Source organism: Lathamus discolor, chromosome 6, assembly GCF_037157495.1.
Source record: "Lathamus discolor isolate bLatDis1 chromosome 6, bLatDis1.hap1, whole genome shotgun sequence".
NCBI classification, from domain to species: Eukaryota; Metazoa; Chordata; class Aves; order Psittaciformes; family Psittacidae; genus Lathamus; species Lathamus discolor.
In genome coordinates, this window is record NC_088889.1 from 51,728,624 (window position 1) to 51,752,213 (window position 23,590).

General features: G+C 40.7%; 2 protein-coding genes across 14 annotated transcripts in view; one reads left to right on the forward strand and one right to left on the reverse strand.

Moving 5' to 3' along the window:
- Positions 1–11,065, forward strand: part of TSPAN4 (tetraspanin 4) — a 470,914-nt gene extending 459,849 nt beyond the window's left edge. For 10 of the 11 annotated variants that reach the window (XM_065682689.1, XM_065682693.1, XM_065682684.1 and 7 more), the window contains one exon: positions 2,530–11,065. In XM_065682689.1, the coding sequence (XP_065538761.1) occupies positions 2,530–2,598 (69 nt within the window). In that variant the 3' untranslated portion in view covers positions 2,599–11,065. The remainder of the gene's footprint in view (positions 1–2,529) is intronic. The other variant, XR_010613489.1, reaches the window with a different exon arrangement.
- Positions 1,599–23,590, reverse strand: part of CHID1 (chitinase domain containing 1) — a 146,960-nt gene continuing 124,968 nt past the window's right edge. For all 3 annotated transcript variants that reach the window (XM_065682681.1, XM_065682679.1, XM_065682680.1), the window contains exons 14-17: positions 10,990–11,271; positions 10,599–10,678; positions 5,075–7,171; positions 1,599–2,978 (exon numbers count right to left, since the gene is read on the reverse strand). The gene's annotated coding sequence lies outside the window, so the exon portion shown is untranslated. The remainder of the gene's footprint in view (positions 2,979–5,074; positions 7,172–10,598; positions 10,679–10,989; positions 11,272–23,590) is intronic.

Genomic DNA, 23,590 nt, shown 5'->3' on the forward strand with positions numbered 1-23,590 from the left:
AGAGTAGGGTGAATTGCCTTTTAGGGTATCTGTATTTGTCCAGTAATTCTCCACAGGGGACCATCCCACTTAGGCTAAATATCTACCTTTAAGAGAGCCTGAAAATAGACTTAAGTCTTCAACCCCATTCTCAGTCCTAGGGTGAGTTACAAGCTGGGATGTTGGTACTATTACTCAATCTTGCCAATAGAAACATCTTCCATTTCTATTAATTGCAGGGAAATGGGGTAGGCAAGATGGGCATAGCCTTGCCCATCAGATTTTTGACCTGCAGTTATTTCCAGCATAACTTTGCTCAGAGAAGAATCAGTTACGAGTCAGTGTAGTACCTTGTCTCTTACTCTTACATACCTGCTTCTTTACACCAGCTTGCCATGGTTGCGGACATAGTGCAGCCCCAGTGGCACAAACCTTAGCCTGAGGGTACACAGGTGAAAGCTGGGCTGGAGCTCAGGCTGTATATCAGCCTTACATTTATGTGCCCAAGGTCCCATTCCTGAATGCGGTGAAGACGGAGCTTTAGTTTCCAGCTCTGCCTCCCTCACACTCAATGCGTAAGCAGAAAGGAAGGATGGCATTGCTAAGCTAATTAACATCCTGTAATTCCAGATGAACATGGGGGGCTTGTGTGTGTATAATTTTGTGTGGTATATCACTAGCAGCAACAAGGGAGAGCCTGGGATCAAATGCCACTTCTTCCCAATAATGTCAGATGAGCAAAATGGCATATATTTTACTCTTTCATGTGTCATATATTGGCTAGAACTTATTAATGCAAATGCCTGACTCCTCATAGGCTCAAATTCAGTAGTTTTGAGTTTTGTTTTCCAGTATAGTAAGCAGATATGCCTAGGAAAATAGATAAGCACAACAAGATCATATGGCAGAGAGACAATGTAAGACTGTTGTTATTACCATACTTTAAGAAACAGCTATTGAGCATCTATCCAGCATTTAAGGAGTCTTTAAAAGATACATTAAAAGCCCAGCAGCCTATGTCAGCCTTCGCATTGACCTTGATTATATTTAGGTTAATTTAAGAGAATGCAGAATTCTGACAGAAAGCCATTGCTAGTTTGCATGGGAGAAAACACTTCAAATAATTTTAAAATGCTAATTAATATTCCTACTAAATGCTGGGAAGTACAGAGAAAACACCTTAGAACACTAAAGATTTTTAGCCTGTCTTTTCACTATGTGATCAAATCTAATTGATGACAAAAGTTTTGATGCACTGTCATCTAAAATGAATTGGGCTCCCTCTATTGTTGCTGTTACACTGATGTTCTGGCCCCAAGCATGTGACAGCTTTTGTTTTTCATGTTAACAGTTAGAATTATACCCAGTGACAACCTGGAGGACATACAGCACACATGACGGAAGAATCTTCTTCAGTCATGAATGCTCGAACTCATAAAACAAATTCAGCCACCAAGGTTTTATTATGCAGCTGTCATTGAAGCTGTTCCTTTGCTAGGAAGCAGAAGGCAATATTCAGGGAATACCCTCAAAAGGCACGTGGTTACTATAAAACAGCACTCTAAAGCCTAGCAGTCTCATTTCACTGTGGAAGAAAGGGAAGTGAAGGTGGTAACAGCTTTATTACCATTTCTTTATTTATAAAGTAGTATGTGTGTTATTCATGTACTCTTTCAAAATACTCATTAAGAGGTACTACAATTTATACAAAGACTAAATCTGAAGTGGTCAAATTAAATGCTTAAAATACAATTAATAGAAAAAATGTCTCCCTGTCAAACCTTTATTTCAATGACAATTTTTTATAGTGGGGTTGCAAAAGAATAGTAAAAACTACTTAGTACATTCACATAAATACTTCAACTGGAAGGAATATATGACACTCTTCCACATCCCTTTCTGATGAAGTAATCTACCAGAGGTGGCACAGCAGGTCAGCATTTGGGCTGGGAGAAGAACTACTACTTCCCTGCTGCTTCTCTCAAATAGGCTTAGTAGAAAAAGACACATACATTGTTGATGAGGCATTGATGGTTATGATTAATGCATGGAGTCTCCAGTGATTTCCCCATAGAGACCTATGCACACATACATGTGGAAAAGTACAGTACAGTAAACCACAGCATCCTTTGGGTCAGGGATGAATGTCATTGTCTTTCAAAGCAATACCTACAGAGATAACCACACAGCCCCACAGCTGTGGGTTGCTATTATAAAATAATTTTGAGGGGAAGTCATCCAAACAGTTCTTTTCAATATACCTCTCTTCCCAGTAACTGGAGGTTGCTTTTCATGGAGAAATCAGCTCTCCATGCTTTCATTGTTCGTTCTGTAAACCAGCAATACAGGTAACGACAAAAGGCAGACAGAAACTAGGAATAGAACAAAGGACATGAACCAGTAGGAAAAGCATTATGTGGTGTGTCTGCCTGTGTGTGAACAAAGCCAGTGTAGGCACATTTGTCTGTCCTTTTTTTTTTTTCATTTCAATAAATAGTGGTGGGGTTTTTGCTTACTGAAAAACAATTGTGGTTTTTTTTTTTCTCTTAGATTCTCGGACTCACCTTTGCAATGACCATGTATTGTCAGGTAGTCAAGGCAGACACCTACTGTGCATAGATACCGTTTCCACTCTTTCTGCTCCTCCTCCAAAGGACACAGGAGAAATCTCCTTTATGCTCATCCATCTGACCTTTTTTTTTTCCCCCTCTTTGTACTATAAACTGTGTATAATGCTATCTTTCTGAAGATTTTGTGAATCATCCCACTTCACTGAAGGAGGAAGAAAAGAAAAAGTCAGTACTTGAACTGGTGCAGGTAAGAAGGAGCCTTGTCTTTAAACAGAAGAAAACTCCCATGAGCAATGGTTTCTTTTCCATGGCCTATGGCAAGGCAAAGGAGGCTGCTTATGAGGGTCTGATCTGCAAACCCATGGTAGGAAGATCGCAGTAAGGCAACCCCTGTGAAACGTGCCAGGTTGCTTTCCCACATCGCATGGTCTGGAAGAAAGGGCATAGAAAATGAGTGTTCTTCAGCAAGAAGGTACAGAGTAGCTAGTACAGAATGCAATTGTAATTTTACTACAGTTTGCATACAGCTAAAATGTCAAGATCAAGCAGCCCTGCCTCCAAGTGTCTCAAGATGATTTTGTAGCCAGGAGAAGATCATCTTCAGAAATGTGTTATTTTAAAGGAGTATTTTTAATCTTTTGTGCTGCAGAGTTGGGCTTTTAATCAGAATCTGTACAGTGAGATCTGGCTGTTAAGGGAAAACAATATTGGACATTGTCTCACTTCTTAATTGCCAGTGGCATATAGATGGTTGACTGTATATGTAATATATATTACATTCATATATATATATATATATGTTCTGAAAGGAGGTAAAAATACCCAGCATCTAACCTCAGAAAGAGGAAACCTTTCTATCCAATTTTACATTCCAACTGAAATAACCGACTATTATTTCTTGTAGGAGGCACTATCACTTATACCTCTGGGAAACAAGTAATTACTTTCAGCTGTATCTTCATTTCAGTAAACAACTTGTGAGTGGGCTCTGTCATTCTACTATGGTTTTATTTTTTATCATCCCTGTTGCAAGTTAGTCTGCCAAAAAATATCACTCATTTCCACACCTGAAGATCCATACAAAGCTGTCAGCTGTTCTTTCCCTGAATGTCACCATTTCTTTAATTTACTTTGGGATATCATCATCTGCAGGTATGATGGAGTTTGCCTTGCTGAAGAAAAATCTTTTTGGACATTGCTCATTTTTGAGAGTTATTAAAACTCCAGATGTTTTTATGCTTAGGATTTTTTCCCCCCCTCGGCTGCATGCTTGCAATGGCCAAGACACATCAGTCTCTGTTGGAACTGGGGTCACCTCTCAGTTCTGTTTTTCAGACCCATCTCCCTCTGCCTGACTGTTGGCTAGAATTTACCCCATACTTTCCGGAACTTGCAGAAATTGAAATCATAACTTTCCTTAGCCAGGAAACAGCCACCAATTGTCCAATTTCCCCACCCATTGGTAACTGAAGTAATTTATGTAGTACCCTTATGTGCACACCTTGTAGTGATGAGGTTAAGAATCAGATGTTTCCTGTTGTTCAAACACATAACTCCCCATCAGCAGGCAACCCCAGATAATGCACATTTGACAGGGAGATGCTAAGCACCCAGGGAAAGAACACAGCAGGGAACAGGCAAACAGAGGAATGCAACTGGCCCACTCACAGCCAGCCTTTGAGGACCTCTTGGCCACTGACAACAGACCAGAGAGACAACCATGGTGCCCTGTTTTCCCAGGAAGCTCAGTGCAGCCATTCGTACTGTGACAGACTAGAAGCACCCATCAAATTTAGGAAAAACAAAGTTACCCTGTGTCTTTAGTGCTTACAACTGCAGGCCTCAGCTGTGAGTGACATTTTGCTTCCTTTGATTTAAAGGCAATTTCCAGCAGTAAAGCTGAACTTGCCAAGGCCCAGACTATTCTCCATGACACCTGCAACTAAATCTTTCCTGGACCTTCAACATTGACAAATACTACTCTCACTGCTTAGGTTTTGGGGTATTTTTTTCCTCTTTGCTGATTTCCTGCAGTGTTTTCACCCTCAGGCATGAACTACTCCATGTTTTGTGGGAAAGTGCTTTGGAGAGTCTGGTTTGTGAAACAGCAAGTATCTTCCAAAATTGTGACCCTCCACCTTTATGCATGGTGCCTATCTGCAGCATCAGGCATTTAGCTGTGCAGGCTATCCTGAAAGTAATGCATTACTTGTGTGTGTTACATGTGGCTTAACAATCACTCACTATCACAGCTACCTACCTCACCACCACTAAAGGATTTTACTGCCGTGTTCACAAGCCTTGAGAAATATTAATGCACCTCAGTCCAAGACAAAGGTTAAACTGAGTAGGCCACACACAGGCACCCTGTACGCCAACACAGGAGACCTACTCTTGGTGTTACAGCCACCATAGTCTCAATGCTCTCTGCTTTCTGAGCCCAGGCTGACCTGTCAACAGGCCTGCTCTTTGAAAGATGCTGTAAATTCGATCTTTCCCTCTCTCCCACTCTGTTCCTTTCTTACCTGCATGGACACGATTCCAGGTTAGATGCAGCATTAGTTCTTGCCATAGTTTAAAGTTCGTACACGCAGGTGCTCCTGCTGACAGCTCAGTTTTCACCACTGCAAAACAGCATAACAGAGTGATGAATGTGTTAATAAAACATTGATTTTTAAGAAAGATAACAGGTAGACAAGTCTATTTGTAGTGATCCCTGCCATTAAAAATTAACAGAGACAGGAGGTTGATGATGGCTCAGTTGGTAAGAGCAAACCATTGTTCAGCAGAGCTCCCACAGAGGGTAACTCTCGTCAATTTGCCTGATGGTGGTGTAGGGAAGAGAGAGATCATAACGCCTCATCCTGTGAGTCTCCCAATAATGTGTGCTGAGCTCTTAGACTGCCAGGCTTCAGGTAAACCTACAGAAGAAACAAAATGAGAACCAGAGACTGAAGACAAGTCACGCTTTGTGGTTCCCTCTGATCATTTTCCACAGTTCAGGCGTCTTTACAAAATATACTACCTTGGTTTTCAAAAACACGTATCTATAGGCAGTAAAAGCAACACTCTCTTTGTAAATTGCAGTCGCTGCAGCAGAAACATACGGCACTAACTGCTGAAAAGAAAGAAAAACACCCCAGATCACACACTGCTGCTAATAATTCGTTTTTTAAACACTACCAACTGACACTGCCAACTGAGATGCTACTGCAACTTGTTTATAATTTGAACTGGCCTATTTTCTATATTTGATGTTATTAGCTGTCTTCACACAGGCCAAACAAATGTTATGGTGCTTACAGCACAATCCGACTTCAAACCTCGGAACATACTGCACGTAACAAGCTTCAGATTTACCGTATTTTTCTTTTTAAAAGCATTGTAGCTTTGCTTTGCTGATGAGGTCAGAACATTTTTGAATATGTAACAGCAACAATCTTTTTTTAAAGCCAAACAAGATAGTTCCATATTATGCATAAAACTTCATGTTGAACTGATTGATTATAACTAAATACCCTCTAATACAAAATACCCATTCAAAAGGCTGCTTATACTGTATGTAACGCACAGCAACACCGAAGTAATTCCAATTGCTTCCATTAGTGTCTTGCCACTTTTAGTAAAGTGTTTTATGTTATTTTCACTTCTTATCTTTAAACGTGAAGGAGGACTCAATACATTTAAATGAAAGAACCAAAGGCAACAAAGACATTGAAGGAGAGCACTCCTAAGTAATACTCCTTGCTCTTTCTGCTTAATGACAAGATGCGAAGGCACAGTGTGCATGGCTGGACCTACTGAACTGAGCAACATCAGAATTTAGCTTTTAGATTCAGTCCAATATATTTCTGGCTCATTGCCTTCACAATTATGGTAATACATATACATATATACATTTTGTAGAATATGGTTTATTTGCCTTTATGGTAACTGTTGGTAGCAGCCAAATCTTATCACTTGTACAAATGAATTATTTAGCTCCAGATCTTAAGAGTGCACAATCACTGAAATTCACTCCATTTTCTGTTCTATGAATACTTCTTTGTTCCTCTCCCTCAAATAATCTAAACTCATGAAGGTTTATTCTACCATTTAATAATTACCACTTAAATGCAGCATTGTATGATTTATAATGTGGAGAGGAAGAAACTGCACAGAAGCTGCAAAAAATATTTTATCTTGAATCCATGCAAAGCCCGCACTTCTCGCAAGCTACTTATGAACCTTTCACATCTTTTACATCTTTTGGTATATGTGGCTCCTGGCTGCCGCTTTCCCCATTCACAGATAGGGCAGGAGGTGGTTGGCATGGAGAAAGCTGAAGCCTTTTACTTACCCCTTAGCTTCATTCTTGTGCTATAAATGTGGCACCAAAGGTAAGCAACAGAAACCAGCAGTTGATTGTGGCATTTATTAACTTTATTAACTTTGTCTGCAAGGATTCTTGCGAAGCATGAATGTCTTCATACATACTGAGTTAGACAATTCACAGAAGGAAACAAGTCAGGACTTGCCATGGGAAATTTTGTTTGGATTCCGTTGTGAATTCTCCTAGATTGTCACCGGTTTCTTACCACAGCGGGCAGGGCTCCTCAGTTCTTTGCATTTGGTCGCTGCAACTACAATGATACATTTTTGTGCATTCATATTAAGAACAAAATTTAAAATATACATTTTATTTTTTAAAAGTTATTAAATGTTATTTAAAGTTTACAACAGAATGTCTTTTGTATTCTTTATAATCAACTATACTACAAGCTATAGAGTATATACATACCCAAAGATGTGTGTGCAAGTGCACACACACACAGTGAACACAATTAAACAAAAACAAACACAGCATATTGCTTTTTTCTAATTTCTCATTACCTCCCTTTGATTTGGCCAACCCGTCCTTAAATAATAGTAATAAAAAATAAGTATTTAAGTGGCTTACCCATTCCCAGGTAAATTTATACTCCTTTCTGTTTCCTCTTTAGGGCAACCCGAAATGATGTGGTAGTTGATAACAGTTTTAGAAAATACTGGGAGATCAGGTTTACAGTGTAAGAAAATACTTAGACTGAAAGCAATTATCTTTAGTTTAGAACTTGTTGATAATTTTGTGTCGTGGTTTAAGCTCTGAACTTCAGACTTCTCTCTTCCTGAGGTAGCTGCTTAGAATCAGAAAGTGCATAGAAAAAGCTGAGAAAATTTAACACCAGACTGTGTTCAAATGGAACCTCTAGGTTCCTACTATGTCAGATCAGGTCTGATTTGCCAGGTATCTTTTGTGTGATGTCATGTCTAACACTGCCTTTTTCAATACAATTTATTGCACCCTCTGGGTTCAAACAGCTTTGCAAGTTAATTTGCCTGTAAACTGGGCACATTCTGACCACCACCACAGGCATATTACTGAAAGTGTGAGGGTAGAAGCAGCCTGAAAGTGGAGACCCAGAAATTTTAGAAGTTGTTGCAGGAAACCTAATAAAGGATAACCCCAACCTTTGGTGGAAGTTTCTTACACCTCCCTCAATTCACTAGGCACATTCATATTACTTGATTTTCGTTCATCCCATTAAGTGTACCATTGGATGCTCTCATTAACCATTATCTTTAATCCCTTTCTGGCTGTGTGAAACTTTCAGTCTTACACTGTAGCAGTGGATTTCACAATTTCATCATGCTGTATACATTTAAAAGAACCATTTCTAATACGGATTTTAACATGTTGCTTTTCAATTTGATGTATTCACCATTGGTTCTTATACTTCAGGAATGCTAGCTTAATGATTCTTACAGAAATAAACGGGCATAGAGCAGCTGTATTACCTCTACAGCCTAATTTTGTCTTTCCACTAAAGCTTAAGCCTGGGCAGTGGAGTACGCTATTGATTTTAAAGATCCCATTGTTTCCAAGCCCCGAGCCCAGCGTACCTTCCCCCAACAGCTATCCTAGTTCAGTTGTCTTTGCTTTTTGGTCTACATGTTGGCACAGAGAGAGGTGTTTCTATTTTAATTAACAACTAGGCTAGCATTTCATCTGACATCCTGCTATTTTTCCTCAGACGTGCTTAACACAACCTGGGTATATCAGGCTTAGCTGATTATACTGGCTGAGTAATACAAAGCCCTTTCTGTCTGCATGGTGATAATTTTTGAAGAGACTCAAGGGTAACCTAAGAAACTTCACCCAAACTTCTGTCTTAATGGATCAGAAATGCAAAATGCAGAACCCTGTGTTTCTTACCTTCCCATGTGTTAAAAATCACAAACAAATAATGACTCATGATTAACTCACCCAGTGAGTGCAATTTGAAAAGGCTATTTTTCTGAAATCCCAGCAGCTGCCTATGTAGGTCATTTTACCCTAGGCCGTGCTTCTCTCTCCCTCCTCCCAGTAAAAACATTTCCCCATAGACATACTGTATGTTATTCTATTCACCAGAAGTAATGGGGTTTGTTGACCTGGAAGAACAGGTTAGTTTACACTCTTCCCTCCATCAGCCAGACAGAAAGCATTCACTACCAGATCTCCACCAGTGCATGTCAGACAGCTACACAAAGGGCCTGGAAGTCATCTTGTAGTGCATGGATTTTTAATGAAGAAATGGCTGAGGGGTTAAACTGGTTTCTCAAACAACTCCCTAGTATCTTTTAGGAAGAAATTGTTTAGGCAGAACGTTTTGTTGCTACAGAGTTGCTTCACAGAGACTTCCCTGTACTTCTGGGAATAACTTAAAACGATAGGGTCCTTACCCACTATAAGCCTCCCCTAACACTCCCCTGGCACTGCTGTTACAGAATATGATTCAAATCACAGCCAACAAAATAAAATATAACTGTATATAAATCTATATAAAACAAAGTACAGCATCAAAAAACAAAACCAAAACCCAGCCTGTTAGTGTGTATTGTTTATGTGTTTATTTTTCCATATGAACACAGTAACGACTTTCAGGTGTGAGGCATTCTTACTTACTATAGAAATAAAGGTATTTCAGGAACTGGTTTGTGAAAGTCTATTCAGGTGCACCTCATCATTTCCCTTCTCTGTAAATTCCTTTCCATGGATATAAAGCTTAATCTCATCGCTGCTCCATCCCTTCCACCTCTACTGTACCATTTAAATCTGTTCTGCATTCAGGGGTATGTGGTTAATCAAGGTCCCATCTGCCAAATGCAGAGGGGATTACATTATTTGTATTTTCTAACTTCAAGTGCCCAAAGATAGATACCTCACATGTCTTTATAAAGTTCAAGTTTGATTTTGAGTTAAGGAGACCACTGTCCCTACATAGCAGAGGTAAGTGATATGACCAAGTAATTCATGTCAGCCTAGTTATGGACCTAAATAGTACCTATATCTGAACTGCTCTTCTCAGTCCCCAGAGGCAAGCGTGTGGATGGCTAGATGAGCTCTGCTGTCAAGCAGGACTGTCACCAGTTGTTCAGCATTCTCCAGCAACTAATGCTGCAGGGATGAATTTTTTTTTTTCCTTTAACCCAATTTACCTTTGAAACTTGTTCAGTGTTATTGTGTCACCCGTAGATGCAATTAACTGATTCTGATATCTCAGCTTGGATAATAAGCACACAGAATATTGAGCTAAAAATGCCTCAGCCTAGAAATTTTGTCCTGTGATGGCCTGACTGCCTGAGAAAACTTCCAAAAAAAAAAACCAAACAAACAAAACACAAAACCACCCCAAAAAACCCGCCTGGGGGGAGGGCAGGAAGGGTTGTCAGTTCTTACTTTTCTCATTCTCAGGCTCTTATTGCTCAAGGAATTAGACCCTCCCCCCAAGGGAGTTACAGCTGTTTACAAACTCAATTATGATGAAGCATTTGCAAGTACTCCAGGAAAAGAGCACTTCACCATGGTGCTGCTTCTAGTGCTTTCTTAGAACCCCTCCTCTCACTCTGTGAGACTTTACCAGATCGCTTATGACAGTCACAGTCACTAAAAGCTTCTTTCTGATCCTCAGAGCACCACACAGCCCTCCTCCCTCCCCACCAACAGCCACTCTCTTTGCACCTGTATTAATTTAATTTGAAAGTCACCTTGGTATTAGTTGAATAGGGAGGCTGCATGGAGCTACAAGCGCAGGTACTTGAGAAAATTCTTCACACTGCGAGCTCAGCTGCAGGAACCAGACACACAAATATGTTGGAAAGAGAAACAGGAATATTTCCCCTAGAAGCCAGAGGTGCTTAGACTATTCCCCTGGTCAGCAGCTAAGCTATGCTACTTATTCTCTTAACAACAGAGATGTCTCAAAACCTCATGGTTGAAAATACTCCTACTTTAGAGGGAAGAACAGAAATTGTGAACTCAGACCTGTGCACAACTGAAGGAATTATGGATTTGCAAATGCTAACACAAGAGAATACATGGAATGAATTGATGTGTCATATAATTACCAATTCACTTTCCCTAAACAAAATAACTCACCAGCTTGGAAGTACAGCTTGTTGTCATGGAACTTGCTTTATATGTGGTGCTAATAAAAACTGAAGTTTTAAATCTCCTTCCTGTGAAGTCCGTGCGTGAAAGTTCTTCCCTATTAAACACCTTCTTGTATCCAGCTCTGCACCACAGCTGGTTGCCCTGACACAGTAAAGTCTTAATTTTCAAAAGGTCCTTTGAAATAAGTGTTCACAGGTTTAAAAGAAGAATTATCACTTGAGAAACCGGCACAATTAAAAGCTTGCTGCAAATCACACTCTCTTCTTCCTGACAGAATCAAGAATTGATGTACATTCAAAAATCTATGTACATATGTTCTTCTCAGAACTAGGATATTCCAATGCAAGCAATCTTTGCTACGGATGACAAAAGACTCCAGTTTATCCAGAATTCTGCAGCAGGAAAGTGGTTAAGAAAAGCAAATCTAAAAAAGACAGGTATAAAAAAAACACAAGATAAAATACGGGAGAAGGTTGGAAATGGACAGGAGACCTGGGCAAACAGCACCTGAGCAGACTGTTTCTTCCCCACTGTAAGGTACAAAAATACAACAGTAGCATACCATGAAATACTGTCAGCTCATTCACAACAGACGCAGTGTTCTTTTAGGAAGACAATCCCTGAAATGAATCAAGGCTTCAGTATATATAAATTCTCTCTATAAACTGTTCCTCCTTGTCCCTGTGATCTAGCAGAATGGGAGAGGTGTGGGGGGTGAGTGCTGCGTAGATGGTGGTTTCCTCACTTCTGGCACTACAGCAGCCCTTCTCTGTAGTATGCTGTGATTCAGATCCGTATGATAAAAGCTGTGACGCCCACAGTCAGGGCAGTCAGTCCACCCCTTCAAAACAGTCTTCATCTTACTACCCCCAGCAGCCATACAGGTAACTTCCTACCAGAACTGTAGCAGATACTGTCACCAGGAGAAGGGGGTGAGGGGATGTCACCAATCCCATCTAGTGTATACAAGGTTAAAGATACGCATATACATGTTCAGTGCAATCTGTTTACCTCTTTTTCCTTGACCCTGCTTTCCCCCTGTCCTCTTCAGACCGCAATCCCATCTACTCCCCTTCTAAGAGCTTCAGGTTCACAGAGCTACTGAAGGACACTGGAATACTCAGAAAACAGTTACAAGGGATATACAAACAACAATTTCTCTTACATCCTCCAACCTTCAGTACTTTCACCCTCACAGGAGACAGAGAGCAGTGGGGGTGAATTTATGTGTAATTTAAATGTTACTGAAAGTTCTGTGACATTTGAGAGAACTCAGCAAGTCGCAGCTAATGTGTCACTGGTCATATGGAGCACCTCCTGCAAGTGAAAAACCTCATCAGTTTTTCACTGAGGTGCAGAACATCAGTGCAATTACACAGAACATAAGGGTGTTCAGCTACACTATCAGATCTAGTACCCAACAACTGGTGCCTTATTTGCACAAGCAGCTCTGGTGAAGTATAAACAGAAATTCGTGAAAACACTGCCATTCTCAGTGCTGACAATGCAAGCTTATTTCATTTTCATTTTAATTTAGTGGGTTCTCACTGAAAATTAAAGATTCCCTGGGAGCTTCCTAGCATAAACTGAAGTAGCAAATTAAACTGAAATTGAGATAATTCCCCAGAAATGTGTACACACATTCAAGTAAAACAACTTGAAGTCCAGACACCTTTCATACTTCTAAGTTCTAATATAAATAAGAAAAAGCAATCTCCAATAATGAAAACATTTTCAAGCCTTTCCATTTGCCTGAAGACACCCCAGAATGTATCACATGATGTCTACACTATCATTGTAGTAGGACTACTCAGATCTCTATCATCCTGAACCAGAAGCACCACAGAATTTCAGAAAGGAGTCTGAAAAAAGCCAGTCCTTTTCAAATTTTCTCTGGCTGCCTTGTGGAGAGCACACATCAGAAGCCTCGACTTAATTTTCACTTCAGTATTTTCAAATCAACACATTTGCTTGCTTGAAAGCCTGACCAAGAGCTCTGTTCAGGCAGGAAAGTTGCTCAGCTCTGCAACTCTTGTTTTTCAGGTCTATGTAAAATTGTTCCTGTGGCAACAATATAATAAGAAATGAAAACCCACCAGGAACGAGTGTACAGATATACACAAAAGGAATTTTAGCCCCAGGAATGAAAGCAGATTTGCAGTAGGCAAGAATGCACTATAGTTTCAGTTATGTCTTCAGTGCAATTTTCGAAGCAGACAGTATGATTCCCCAGGGAAATTGCACAACCACAATGCCTAGCATATTTAAAGATTGTCATTCAGGCTTTTAAGTCCAGCTCTTATGTTTCCATTAATCCACTGAGCTGCCAGCCAATCTCACACTGGCAGGCTCACTTGCTCTCTAACAATAGAAAGCTTATTAAATATTAAGGATTTACTTAAGTACTTCTGTTTGACTGAGAAATCCTAAACAGCCCACAGAAGATGAACATTTTGCACTAAAAATATATACATACACAGCGGTATTAGATAAAGGCAAATGTCCCCACACCAGCAAATTGTGTAATAAATCCATTCATTTTAAAGCAGTCCATGTGTCCTCACAGCCACATTCTTCCCAACTTGTCTAGACCCAGGGTTCACAGGCTTACCTCTGAAGGATAAAAGCTCACTTTTCTCCTGCTTTGAAATGTCAGCTTAGCAATCAGAAAGATGCTCACGGCAGGATTCACGCTATTCTGATAATGCTGATGGGACACACTACAGGTAGAGACCGTTGTTTAAAGGCAACAGGACCAGTAGCATGTCTGATATTTCATCTCTGCTACTTCCATTACATCATTTAAAAAAAATGCCACCAACATAGTTTTTGATTAAAAATTAGGCTAACTAAAATGCAAAAATGCATACGATGGATATATATCCAAGACAAGATTTTCTGAAAAATCATTTTTCACCTAACAGGAAAGGGGGAGGCATCTAGTCAGCTGGATTACCTCCTCTTGTCTTTCAGCTGGTTCACTTCAGACGTAGCACAACTCAAAGTGGAGTGGTAGAAAACAGGAAAGCTTTTAGCTAAGATTTTTAAGCTTTTCAAACTCTTAAGGTGTTCCACTGGACCCTACAGGAAGGCAAGGAACACTGTGAGCAGCAAGCGAAAGGCCTCTTTGGAATCTCTCCTGTGGAAAGGGGCCAGGATGATGAAACACCACTTGCCTCTTCGAAGATCTGTAATGCAAGCAGCCCTCCTGCCCCTTAAAGCAGTCCTGTAAGCTCATGAGGTGTGTGGCTTGCTATGCCACCTGAGGAACCAAGACCTTCCCAGATAGATTAGATAATTCTTTTATCTGTCTTCTTTATCTGTGCCTCTCTCTATCCAACCCAAATTTGCTGCTACAGCCAGACCCACTCTGCTCTGCACAGCATCACCATTCCTCTGTGGGCTGGCACACTGAAACCCCTCTGCCAGGAATCAGAGGCACAGCAGCTTCTCTACAAACAAACAGAAATATAAACTTGAATTAACATTTCTTGACAGGCTCAGATAGCAAATGATGGTATATGACAAGCATGCACTCACAGGAGCAAAACTTGGATGTTGCCAAAAAAATGAAAGAGAGCTTAGAGTTTGTGTGCACACATGCAAACCTAGAGATGAATAAAAACTGTAATACTGGATTTAGTGCTGAGGTAAAACATGATAAAGCAAAACACCAAGCAGGGGCCTGAGGTTCTTCCAGCATGCCAACACCAGGAAACCTGGCACAGGCTGGTGGAGACACTCCCCTGGTCGGTGCCAGGAAAGAGACAACTTTGACACAGGTAGCACATGGGCATTCAATTTTCCATTACAATATGTGTATGTGGACCCAAGAGAGTAGTTGCAAAACTAATATACTCATAAAAAATTTTGCATGATTTTGTCAGATCTCAAAACACAAAGTTACCATTTGGATGTATTTGGCTAGAGGTTTAGATGAGGCTGAGCCTCACGTTTCCCCGATGCATGTCATCTGCAGGCCCATCAGTACAGGACAACATAATTCATTATTCATGTTTGAGTACCACAATTCACATTTCATAAAAACAAGTACTGCAGGTACTGCAGTCAAGTAAGGAGCACTGAGGGCTAGAGAACACTGAAGGCTTTAAACCCCTTGGAAGGATTAACAATATAGCATGAAGAATTATGCAAGTCATTTTGAACTGCAAGTCAATCCCTTTATTAACAGGAGATTACAACAATCACAGCATTTGGTATCATTTGCACACACACAACCCATGTATTAACTCCTACATGTGCAAAATTCAATGCACTGATATTCTGCAGTGTACTTTTCCCACCATGACCAAGCTTTTTACCTGTAAGAATGTACCTCAGACTTAAATTTCCAAACCTGTCCTGAATTCCTGCAGAGCATGGCCCTGCACAAGAGCCCAGAGGAACGCAGTTTCTGCATTTACCCAGAACCCTATGAATCCCCTTTCTTCTATGAAACCCTTCTTCCACTAGTGGCCCTTATGACCACCTCGGGAAAATGGTGAGGTCTGCAAAGTCAGTAGTCTAAAACAAGCCAACCATACTCAAATTCTGTTGTAAGAACTAGAGGCCAGACCCTGAAACTAATGCAGATTTGGTAATAAAATGATCTTCCACTTATCAGTTCTTTTTGTATGTGCACTAGCTTAGTTCATGCTTTGTTCCATACTGAACACCTGTTTTGTAAGAACAGTCTCTAGAAATGCTTGCTATCCATGCTTACAAATGCTTCTTTATGCAGAATTAACAAAAACCAAAACACATAATAATTTTAAGGGACAAAACTAAGGTGCAAAATAGTTTAACAAAAGCCAAATGTGTTATTGTGGCAAGCACAGGAAGTAATTATTCCAATAATGTGCAGAACTATTCACAAGATGTTAAATAAGTGGTTCAGCTTCTTTCGAAATAAACTCTTTTATAATCACCTCTCTTGACAGGTAAGACAAGTTTTTCTTGCCATAAATTCTATTCCAATAGTAATGGCAAAAGGATTAGACTTCTCAGGACACAGGTAATTTTGAAACTAAACCAAATATCCTTCCTCAGGGTGATGCACATTTGAGGGGCTACTTACAAAATCCTGCCTTTCAGCTGAGCATCACAAGTATTACTGTCTGACAGAAAGCAAAGCTTTACAGTGAAAGAAAAGCACTGCACAGGGAGATGCCATTAGAGAACACAGAGGGCTTACCAGGTGCTGCTCACTTTCAGCGCTGTGTTGCCAGGCCACTCCAATACAATCAGAAATTCAAAAACATTTCATGTGCCATTATCTTCTTGCTTTGTTACCAGCTGCAGTCAGTCCGGGTGACATCTCCCCATCATAAGCATGAAGAAAATGCCGAAATTTAAGTGCCTAACACCTGCACTGTAGAATGTTTCTCGCTAAGCAAAGCTTTCATTATCTGGAATTTGCTCTGAAATTAGAAGTAAATTCTTTCAGATGCAACCACTTACTTCCACACAAGCCCCAAGTAAGTTATTTGACTCCGCCAGTGGAAATACCTTAAAAAGCAAAAGGGTAGTATTACAAAAGTAGCATTATCAATAAAAACTGGCTGAGCTATACAGCTTCACAACATCGTTCTGTCCTCAGAATTGTTCTCCTTTTCATTGTTCAGAACCACCATCTACTCTGCCCTTCCAAACAACGGGTTTATAGGCAGAACAGGGGAAAGGCACTATAACTTCTTTTGATTCCTCCCATTCTCACTGAGTCAACACAACTACAGGAGATGAGGCAGGATTATGTTTTCATTTGAGATCATTAAAAGAGCTGCAATCAGGCTGCAGCTGCACTGCTAAATTCTGTTTTAATTATAAACAACAAAAATCCTAGAAAACAAATGGGCTCCCAGACATGCAAATCAGTGACAAAATAGGGCCTGTGGAATCTTTAAGGCACGATGATGCCTGAACACCAACAGCTCTTGAATTTGGGGGGGGGGGGGGAGGGAGGGGGGGAGAGGAGAAACTGGGAAAAAAACATAATCTTTCACTTACAAAGAAAATTACTTGGAAATGAAAGCTGAGCAGCAGCTTGACTCAGACATCACACAGACACAGAGACTACACAGTCACTATAAAAGGAGAGAAGTATATCCTATATCCCCTGCAGTGTGCATGCAAGCAAGATTAAAAACCACAAGGTTAGCTATGGAAACATGATCCACTACAGATCACATGGGTGGAGGGAAGATGCCCCACAGGAATACACAAGTTAGTTAGCCAATGGCAAGAGAACTAGAGCACCATTATTTTCCCTTTAAAATGCATAATCAGTGATTTCATGACTAGGAAAATATTCAGGCCTTTTAGGGATCCAGCTACTTTCTGTACCTTGCTGACTTACTGCCGTAGTTAATTCCTCCACCTGACTGCACACTGTGCTAATTACTAGTTCCATTTATCCTTTGTAAAGTTACTTGTCTTCATATGGACAAGCAAATCCATTTCCCTTAATCTGTGGTGGAGAGGGGAGGGACTCATCACTTCCCACAGTGTCACTGAGAATGGCAGAATGCTCCATTCACTTCAGCATGCACACAAACCCAATTTGCTATCAACAGACTGTTCTGCACCAAATGATTTTGAGACCCACACCATGTCAGTGAGGAAGAGAACCCACTTTGCTCTGACCTGTTCTGGTTTCTGATGACCCAGTAGCAGGGTCTAGCCAGCCTGTGATGGGAGAGAGTCATACACGTTGGCTCCCATTTGACTTTCTGAGAGACTTACTGCCAAACACTGAAAAAGTAATTTTCTCTTTTGTTTCCCCTTCATCCTTTGCCAGGTCCGTGTGCTCTTTGGAACACTGTCCTCTTTTAACTCTAGGAATCCTACCTGTTTTTTCAATGCAGTTGTTATCGCTAACTCCTGAGAAGGAAAAGGTTTCTCATATACCTGATAAATTAGTTTAATACTGCTCACACTTGAAATTCAAATTACACACCAGTATGTGTACCTGGGAAGGCAGGTAAATATTGTAAATGTGTATTTATAATATTCATTTGCAAAAATCACTCAATAACTTAATTCTCTGCTAAAAGCACCAGCAGAAGCCATCAGAACAGTAACCTTAGTTTTACAAATATGTATGCCAAGGATACAGCATTGACTTTGTCGAAGTATTTCATACTCCTTGGCACTAAGCCAGCCAACTGCACAGGTATGATCTTAGGAACAGAGGGGTTAGGGTTTTGTTCTGCTAAGCTTAGCTGTCTGCTACTTCCACAGGAGGGAGAAAAGGAGAAAGTGCTTTTTTTCCTGAAAACAATTGCTTTGTCCTGTTCCCTCCCTCCCATCTCCCTCAGGGAGCCACAAGCACTGTTTCCTGCCATGCGCACCACCATAAAGAGAGGCAGATAAGCTTAACAGCTACTGCCAAGGTGAGAACATGAAATCTGAACACAAACCTGGGACCTTACTCGCATCAAAGGTTTAAGCACTTGTCTGGGTTCAGCAGTAGCAGCCAGTTTTTCTCCTTCTCAGTAGCTGGTGCAGTGCTGTGGTTTTGACTTTCACCCTGGGAACAGTGCTGATAACACCGATGTTTTTAGTTGCTGCTCAGAAATGTTTACTCTGACCAAGGACTTTGTGAGTCTCATGCTCTGCCAGGGAGGAGGGGAAGCCAGGAGGAAGCAGAGCCAGGACACCTGACCCAAGCTAGCCAAAGAGGTATTCCATACCACAGCACGTCATGCCCAGGATGTAGAACTGGGGGCAGTTACCTGGAAGGGCTAGATCACTGCTTGGGTTGGGCTGGGTATCGGTTGGCGGGTGGTGAGCAGCTGTATTCTCTTCCCTTGTTATTTCCCTTATCATTACTATTATTGGTGGAAGCAGTAGTGGTTTGTGTTATACCTTAGTTACTGGATTGTTCTTATCTCATCCCATGGGAGTTACATTCTTTCGATTCTCTTCCCCATCCCTCCGGGAGCAGGGGGAGGAGGGAGTGGGGGGGTGAGTGAGCTGCATGACTGACTGGGCTTAAACCACTACAGCACTCTACATTACAGAGAATAGGAAAGTCTTCATTCCAGAGATGATGATTTTTCTCCCTGAAACTTCATTTATGTATTTTTTTAACTCTCTTATTAAAACAACTGAAAAAAATCTGGTTCACTTAAAAGCTTACTGCCTGTTTCCTCTTGTAGCAAAGGCAGTAATCACAAATCCTAAAATGAATACTAAAGGTATAATTTAACCCTCAGTGCTTCAAAGTAATCAGTAAGCTTCTAAACCAGGCTTTCAAGGCATGAGTTCAGCCAGTCTCCTGCATGCAACTGCATCCTTGCAGGAACCAACTTTCTCAGCCTGTCATCATACAGGAGGTGCTCCAATCCCCTCATCATCCTCGTGGCCCTCCTCTGGACTTGTTCCAACAGTTCCATGTCCTTTTTATGTTGAGGACACTAGAATTGCACACAATACTCCAGGTGAGGTCTCACAAGAGCAGAGTAGAGGGGCAGGATCACCTCTTTCGACCTGCTGGTCATGCTCCTTTTGATGCAGCCCAGGATACGGTTGGCTTTCTGGGCTGCGAGCGCACACTGAAGCCGGCTCATGTTCATTTTCTCATTGACCAGCACCCCCAGGTCCTTCTGTGCAGGGCTGCTCTGAATCTCTTCTTTGCCCAACCTGTAGCTGTGCCTGGGATTGCTCCGACCTAGGTGTAGGACCTTGCACTTGTCATGGTTGAACTTCATGAGGCTGGCATCAGCCCACCTCACAAGCGTGTCAAGGTCCCTCCCTCTGGATGGCATTCCTTCCCTCCAGCGTATCAACTGAACCACACAGCTTGGTGTCGTTGGCAAACTTGCTGAGGGCGCACTCAATCCCACTGTCCATGTCACCGACAAAGATGTTAAACAAGACCGGTCCCAACACCGATCCCTGAGGTACACAATGCATTACTGGTCTCCACCCAGACATTGAGCCATTGACCACAACATTTTGTGCGCGGCCATTCAGACAGTTCTTTATCCAACAAGTGGTCCATCCATCAAACTGATACCTCTCCAATTTAGAGACAAGGATGTTGTGTGGGACAGTGTCAAACGCTTTGCACAAGTCCAGGTAGATGACGTCAGCTGCTCTACCCCTGTCCATCAGTTCTGTAGCCCCGTCATAGAAGGCCACCAAATTGATCAGGCAGGATTTCCCCTTAGTGAAGCCATGCTGGCTGTCACCAAGCACCTTGTTGTTTTTCATGTGCCTTAGCATGCCTTCCAGGAGAATCTGCTCCAAGATTTTGCCAGGCACAGAGGTGAGACTGACTGGTCTGTAATTCCCTGGGTCATCCATTTTCCCCTTCTTGAAAATGGGGGTTATATTTCCCTTTTTCCAGTCGTCAGGAACTTCACCTGACTGCCATGATTTTTCAAATATGATGGCCAGTGCCTTAGCAACTTCATTTGCCAGCTCCTTCAGGACCCACAGATGGATTTCATCAGGTCCCATGGACTTGTGCGTGTTCAGATTTTTAAGATGGTCTCAAACCAGATGGAATTTAAAATCCTGGCTCACTGTTTGACACCTAAAGTCCATCTAAAACTATTCCAAGCTAACAACAAAAGCACTTGAATTTTAATAGTTCTAAGTTAAAAAGCAGAAGTGGTACATAAGGCCTGACATAACAACCAGCCATTTAGTGCTAAAGACATCATTGAATAAAACATTTCTAAAGGCATCATTGAATAAAACACTTTCCAATGTTCATTCCAGCTAATGATACCAGCAAGCTAGCAGACTCAAAAAAGACAAATTGATTTTAAGTTGTATTTACAGTTGCAACACAGAAGACAATGTATTTGCAAAGAGGGGTGCTTGCATTTATGTGGAACCAGTTCCCATTAGTTATTCCAAACACCTCTCCCTGGTTCACCACTAAGGCCAACTCTAGTGCAAAACAAAGGTACTTTGGCTTTCACTTTGCCACATTTATCAGGCAGTTTTAATGAGAGAAAAAAAAAGTAAAAAAAAATATTCTTAAAAAGGCACAGAGGTTTTTCGCATTAGGACATGAAATAGCAAAGCAGAAATAACAAGACTGCTTGTTTTACACAAAAGCTCAGGAACTGAAACAGCACCTATATACAAGGGGTAAATCAGCCCAGAGGCAGCTGTATGAACAGAGCTGAGCTTTGTGACCCTACCACAATATCACTGTAGTAACTCTAGGGACTAGGGAACCAGCTTTACAAATGACATAAATTACTCTCTCCTTCACTCTCACAGTGTGGTCACACAACACCCCCAGGCATTTCTTCCCTAACTTCCACAGCACAAGAATGCTGACGCTGCTGCTGCTGGGCTTTTATCTACTCATGATATACAAATGTGTCTGCTCAACACCATTTGTTTTGTTCAGCCCCCAAAAGAAGCAAAGGAAAACACAAAAGGGTTGCAAGCATGGTTATATAATATTAAATAGTCAAATTATCTATGGAAGCTTAACTTTTCTGCCCCACATGAGTTCATCTGAAAAATCAGAGAAGAAACATTAAAGATTGGGTGAAAATGGATATACACAGTCCTAAATAACTTCCTACATTGGGCTGCTATGTTTAGTCACAGTCCTGTCCTCCACAACTGCAAGCAAAGACAGCATAGAGCAGAGTATATGCTCTCTGCTGGTGCACTGGAAGAAAACTCACTGAAAATAACAAATGGTGTACGTATGCCATTCCTGAATGCAAATTAGGGCTATTAGTACTATTTAGTGAAAACTGGCAATGTCTGCAAGTGGGTTTTTTTTTTTGAGTTACTTCAAAGCTTGAAAATGCATGCAGTAAACACAGAAAAACAAAATTCAATCTTACCTTTTTGAGTAGGACGAGCAGCAGAGGTAACCATAACCTACTGACATTACATACTGGAGGAAAATAGTGAAACACCATAATCTTCTGAATTCTATTCCATACGTAGTGACCTTTGAGGAAGGTGAGTATATCACTCAGGTAAGCTCTGCTGCAGCCTTACACACAACACGAACTTCACAGAAAAAGATGTCAGAGCTGGAACATCAGATAGCCCTGCTCCAGAACCTGTGACTGGATTTGCAGAAAAATGCAACAATCCAGCAAGCCTTACAGCAAATCACACAAACCCCACATGGCATGTAATCTAGAAACTGGAGGGTCTGTGCCCTTCTGCCACTAAGCGGACGTCTGCTGTGACTAGTAAATGAAATTAGGAGAGTTAGGAGTTCTCTAGAAAGTCAATATACTGTTTATATACACTGAACATGAAATATGGTAACTATGTGCCACGTGAAGGCAACTCAAAAGTGCCGCTCTGCTTTGCTCTCAGCAGTTGAGTGAAGAATTGGTTCTAATGTGTTGAAAGTCAGAGTAAGAGCCTATTTCATTAAGAGCTTGTAATAAACATTGATTTTGTTTCTACAAAAATGCTGTACAGGTTTTCTACAGTATTTTTAAAAAACATTTTTAAGTCACATTGTAACCAAATAAACATTAAAATGCATTCAGAAAAGGTAACTGATATAAGTAGGAATGTAACATTTCTAATTGTTTTCTAATTGTTTTCAATTTTGAGTCTTAGATTCCATTCCTCCACCTTTTTGCAAAATAACATTTTATTACAATGTTCTTGTTCCATCTAGAGGCACATTTCAGCCTGTAAGCTCAAATGCTAACAAGAAAGTGATTTTATATTTTGCAACTTTTTGAATAAGCAGCGTTCATCAAATTCTATTTCAATTATTTTTCATATAAAAGATTTCTTTTTTCTGTAGAGAAGATACAATTTCCACACACAGAGTATCAAAGGTTTTTTCTGGTAGACTGCAAAACACCAATTCAGGCTTAGTTAATTTTCATTTACTACATAAAAAAGAGATCACTGAGGCAGTAGTATTTTCAGAAAATAGCAACATACGACCTCGTCAAGCTGCAGAGGTAGAATCCATCTGCTTTTTGCTGCCATTTGTTTAACTGAAGTAAACAGCTGCAATCTGTATTAATCAAAACAGTTAATGTCAAAAGACATGTCGCAAATTTAGGAGAGTCTGTAATTACAGTTCCTATGAACATCCATTAACTTTGCAGTCTCCACAGTGAAGTATGCACAAAATACCATCCCACCATCCTCACTCATAAAAATAATTACCACTAGTAGCTCTTAGTAGAAACAGAAAAGATATTTTCACCCAAGCATATAAACAACACTAAATTTTTACAACTTGTTCAGCAATACTTTATAACTAAGAAGTTGTTAAAGAAGCTGTTTTCCTATTGTCATCCTTCACTCTACCCTACCTCTGCTCTTTACTCCCAACCTTCTTACCTGGAAGCTACAGTTGATTCTGGAGTTTGGCACCTACCTATGGTAGCAAAAAAGAATTATAAAACAAGGTACCGAAGCAATTTTCGTTAAAGTAGCATCTCACAATGAGACAAGCTAAACAATTTATTTTCCACAATTCTCTTTCAAAACTGTTTCTGATTACAAAGACTCTATGGCAGCTCCAGTTTCCAAGCCAGATACACTTACCACAAGATACATAATTCCTGAGATAAGATGCAATACTACTTGTCCCGGAGATGGTCCATGCAAGTAG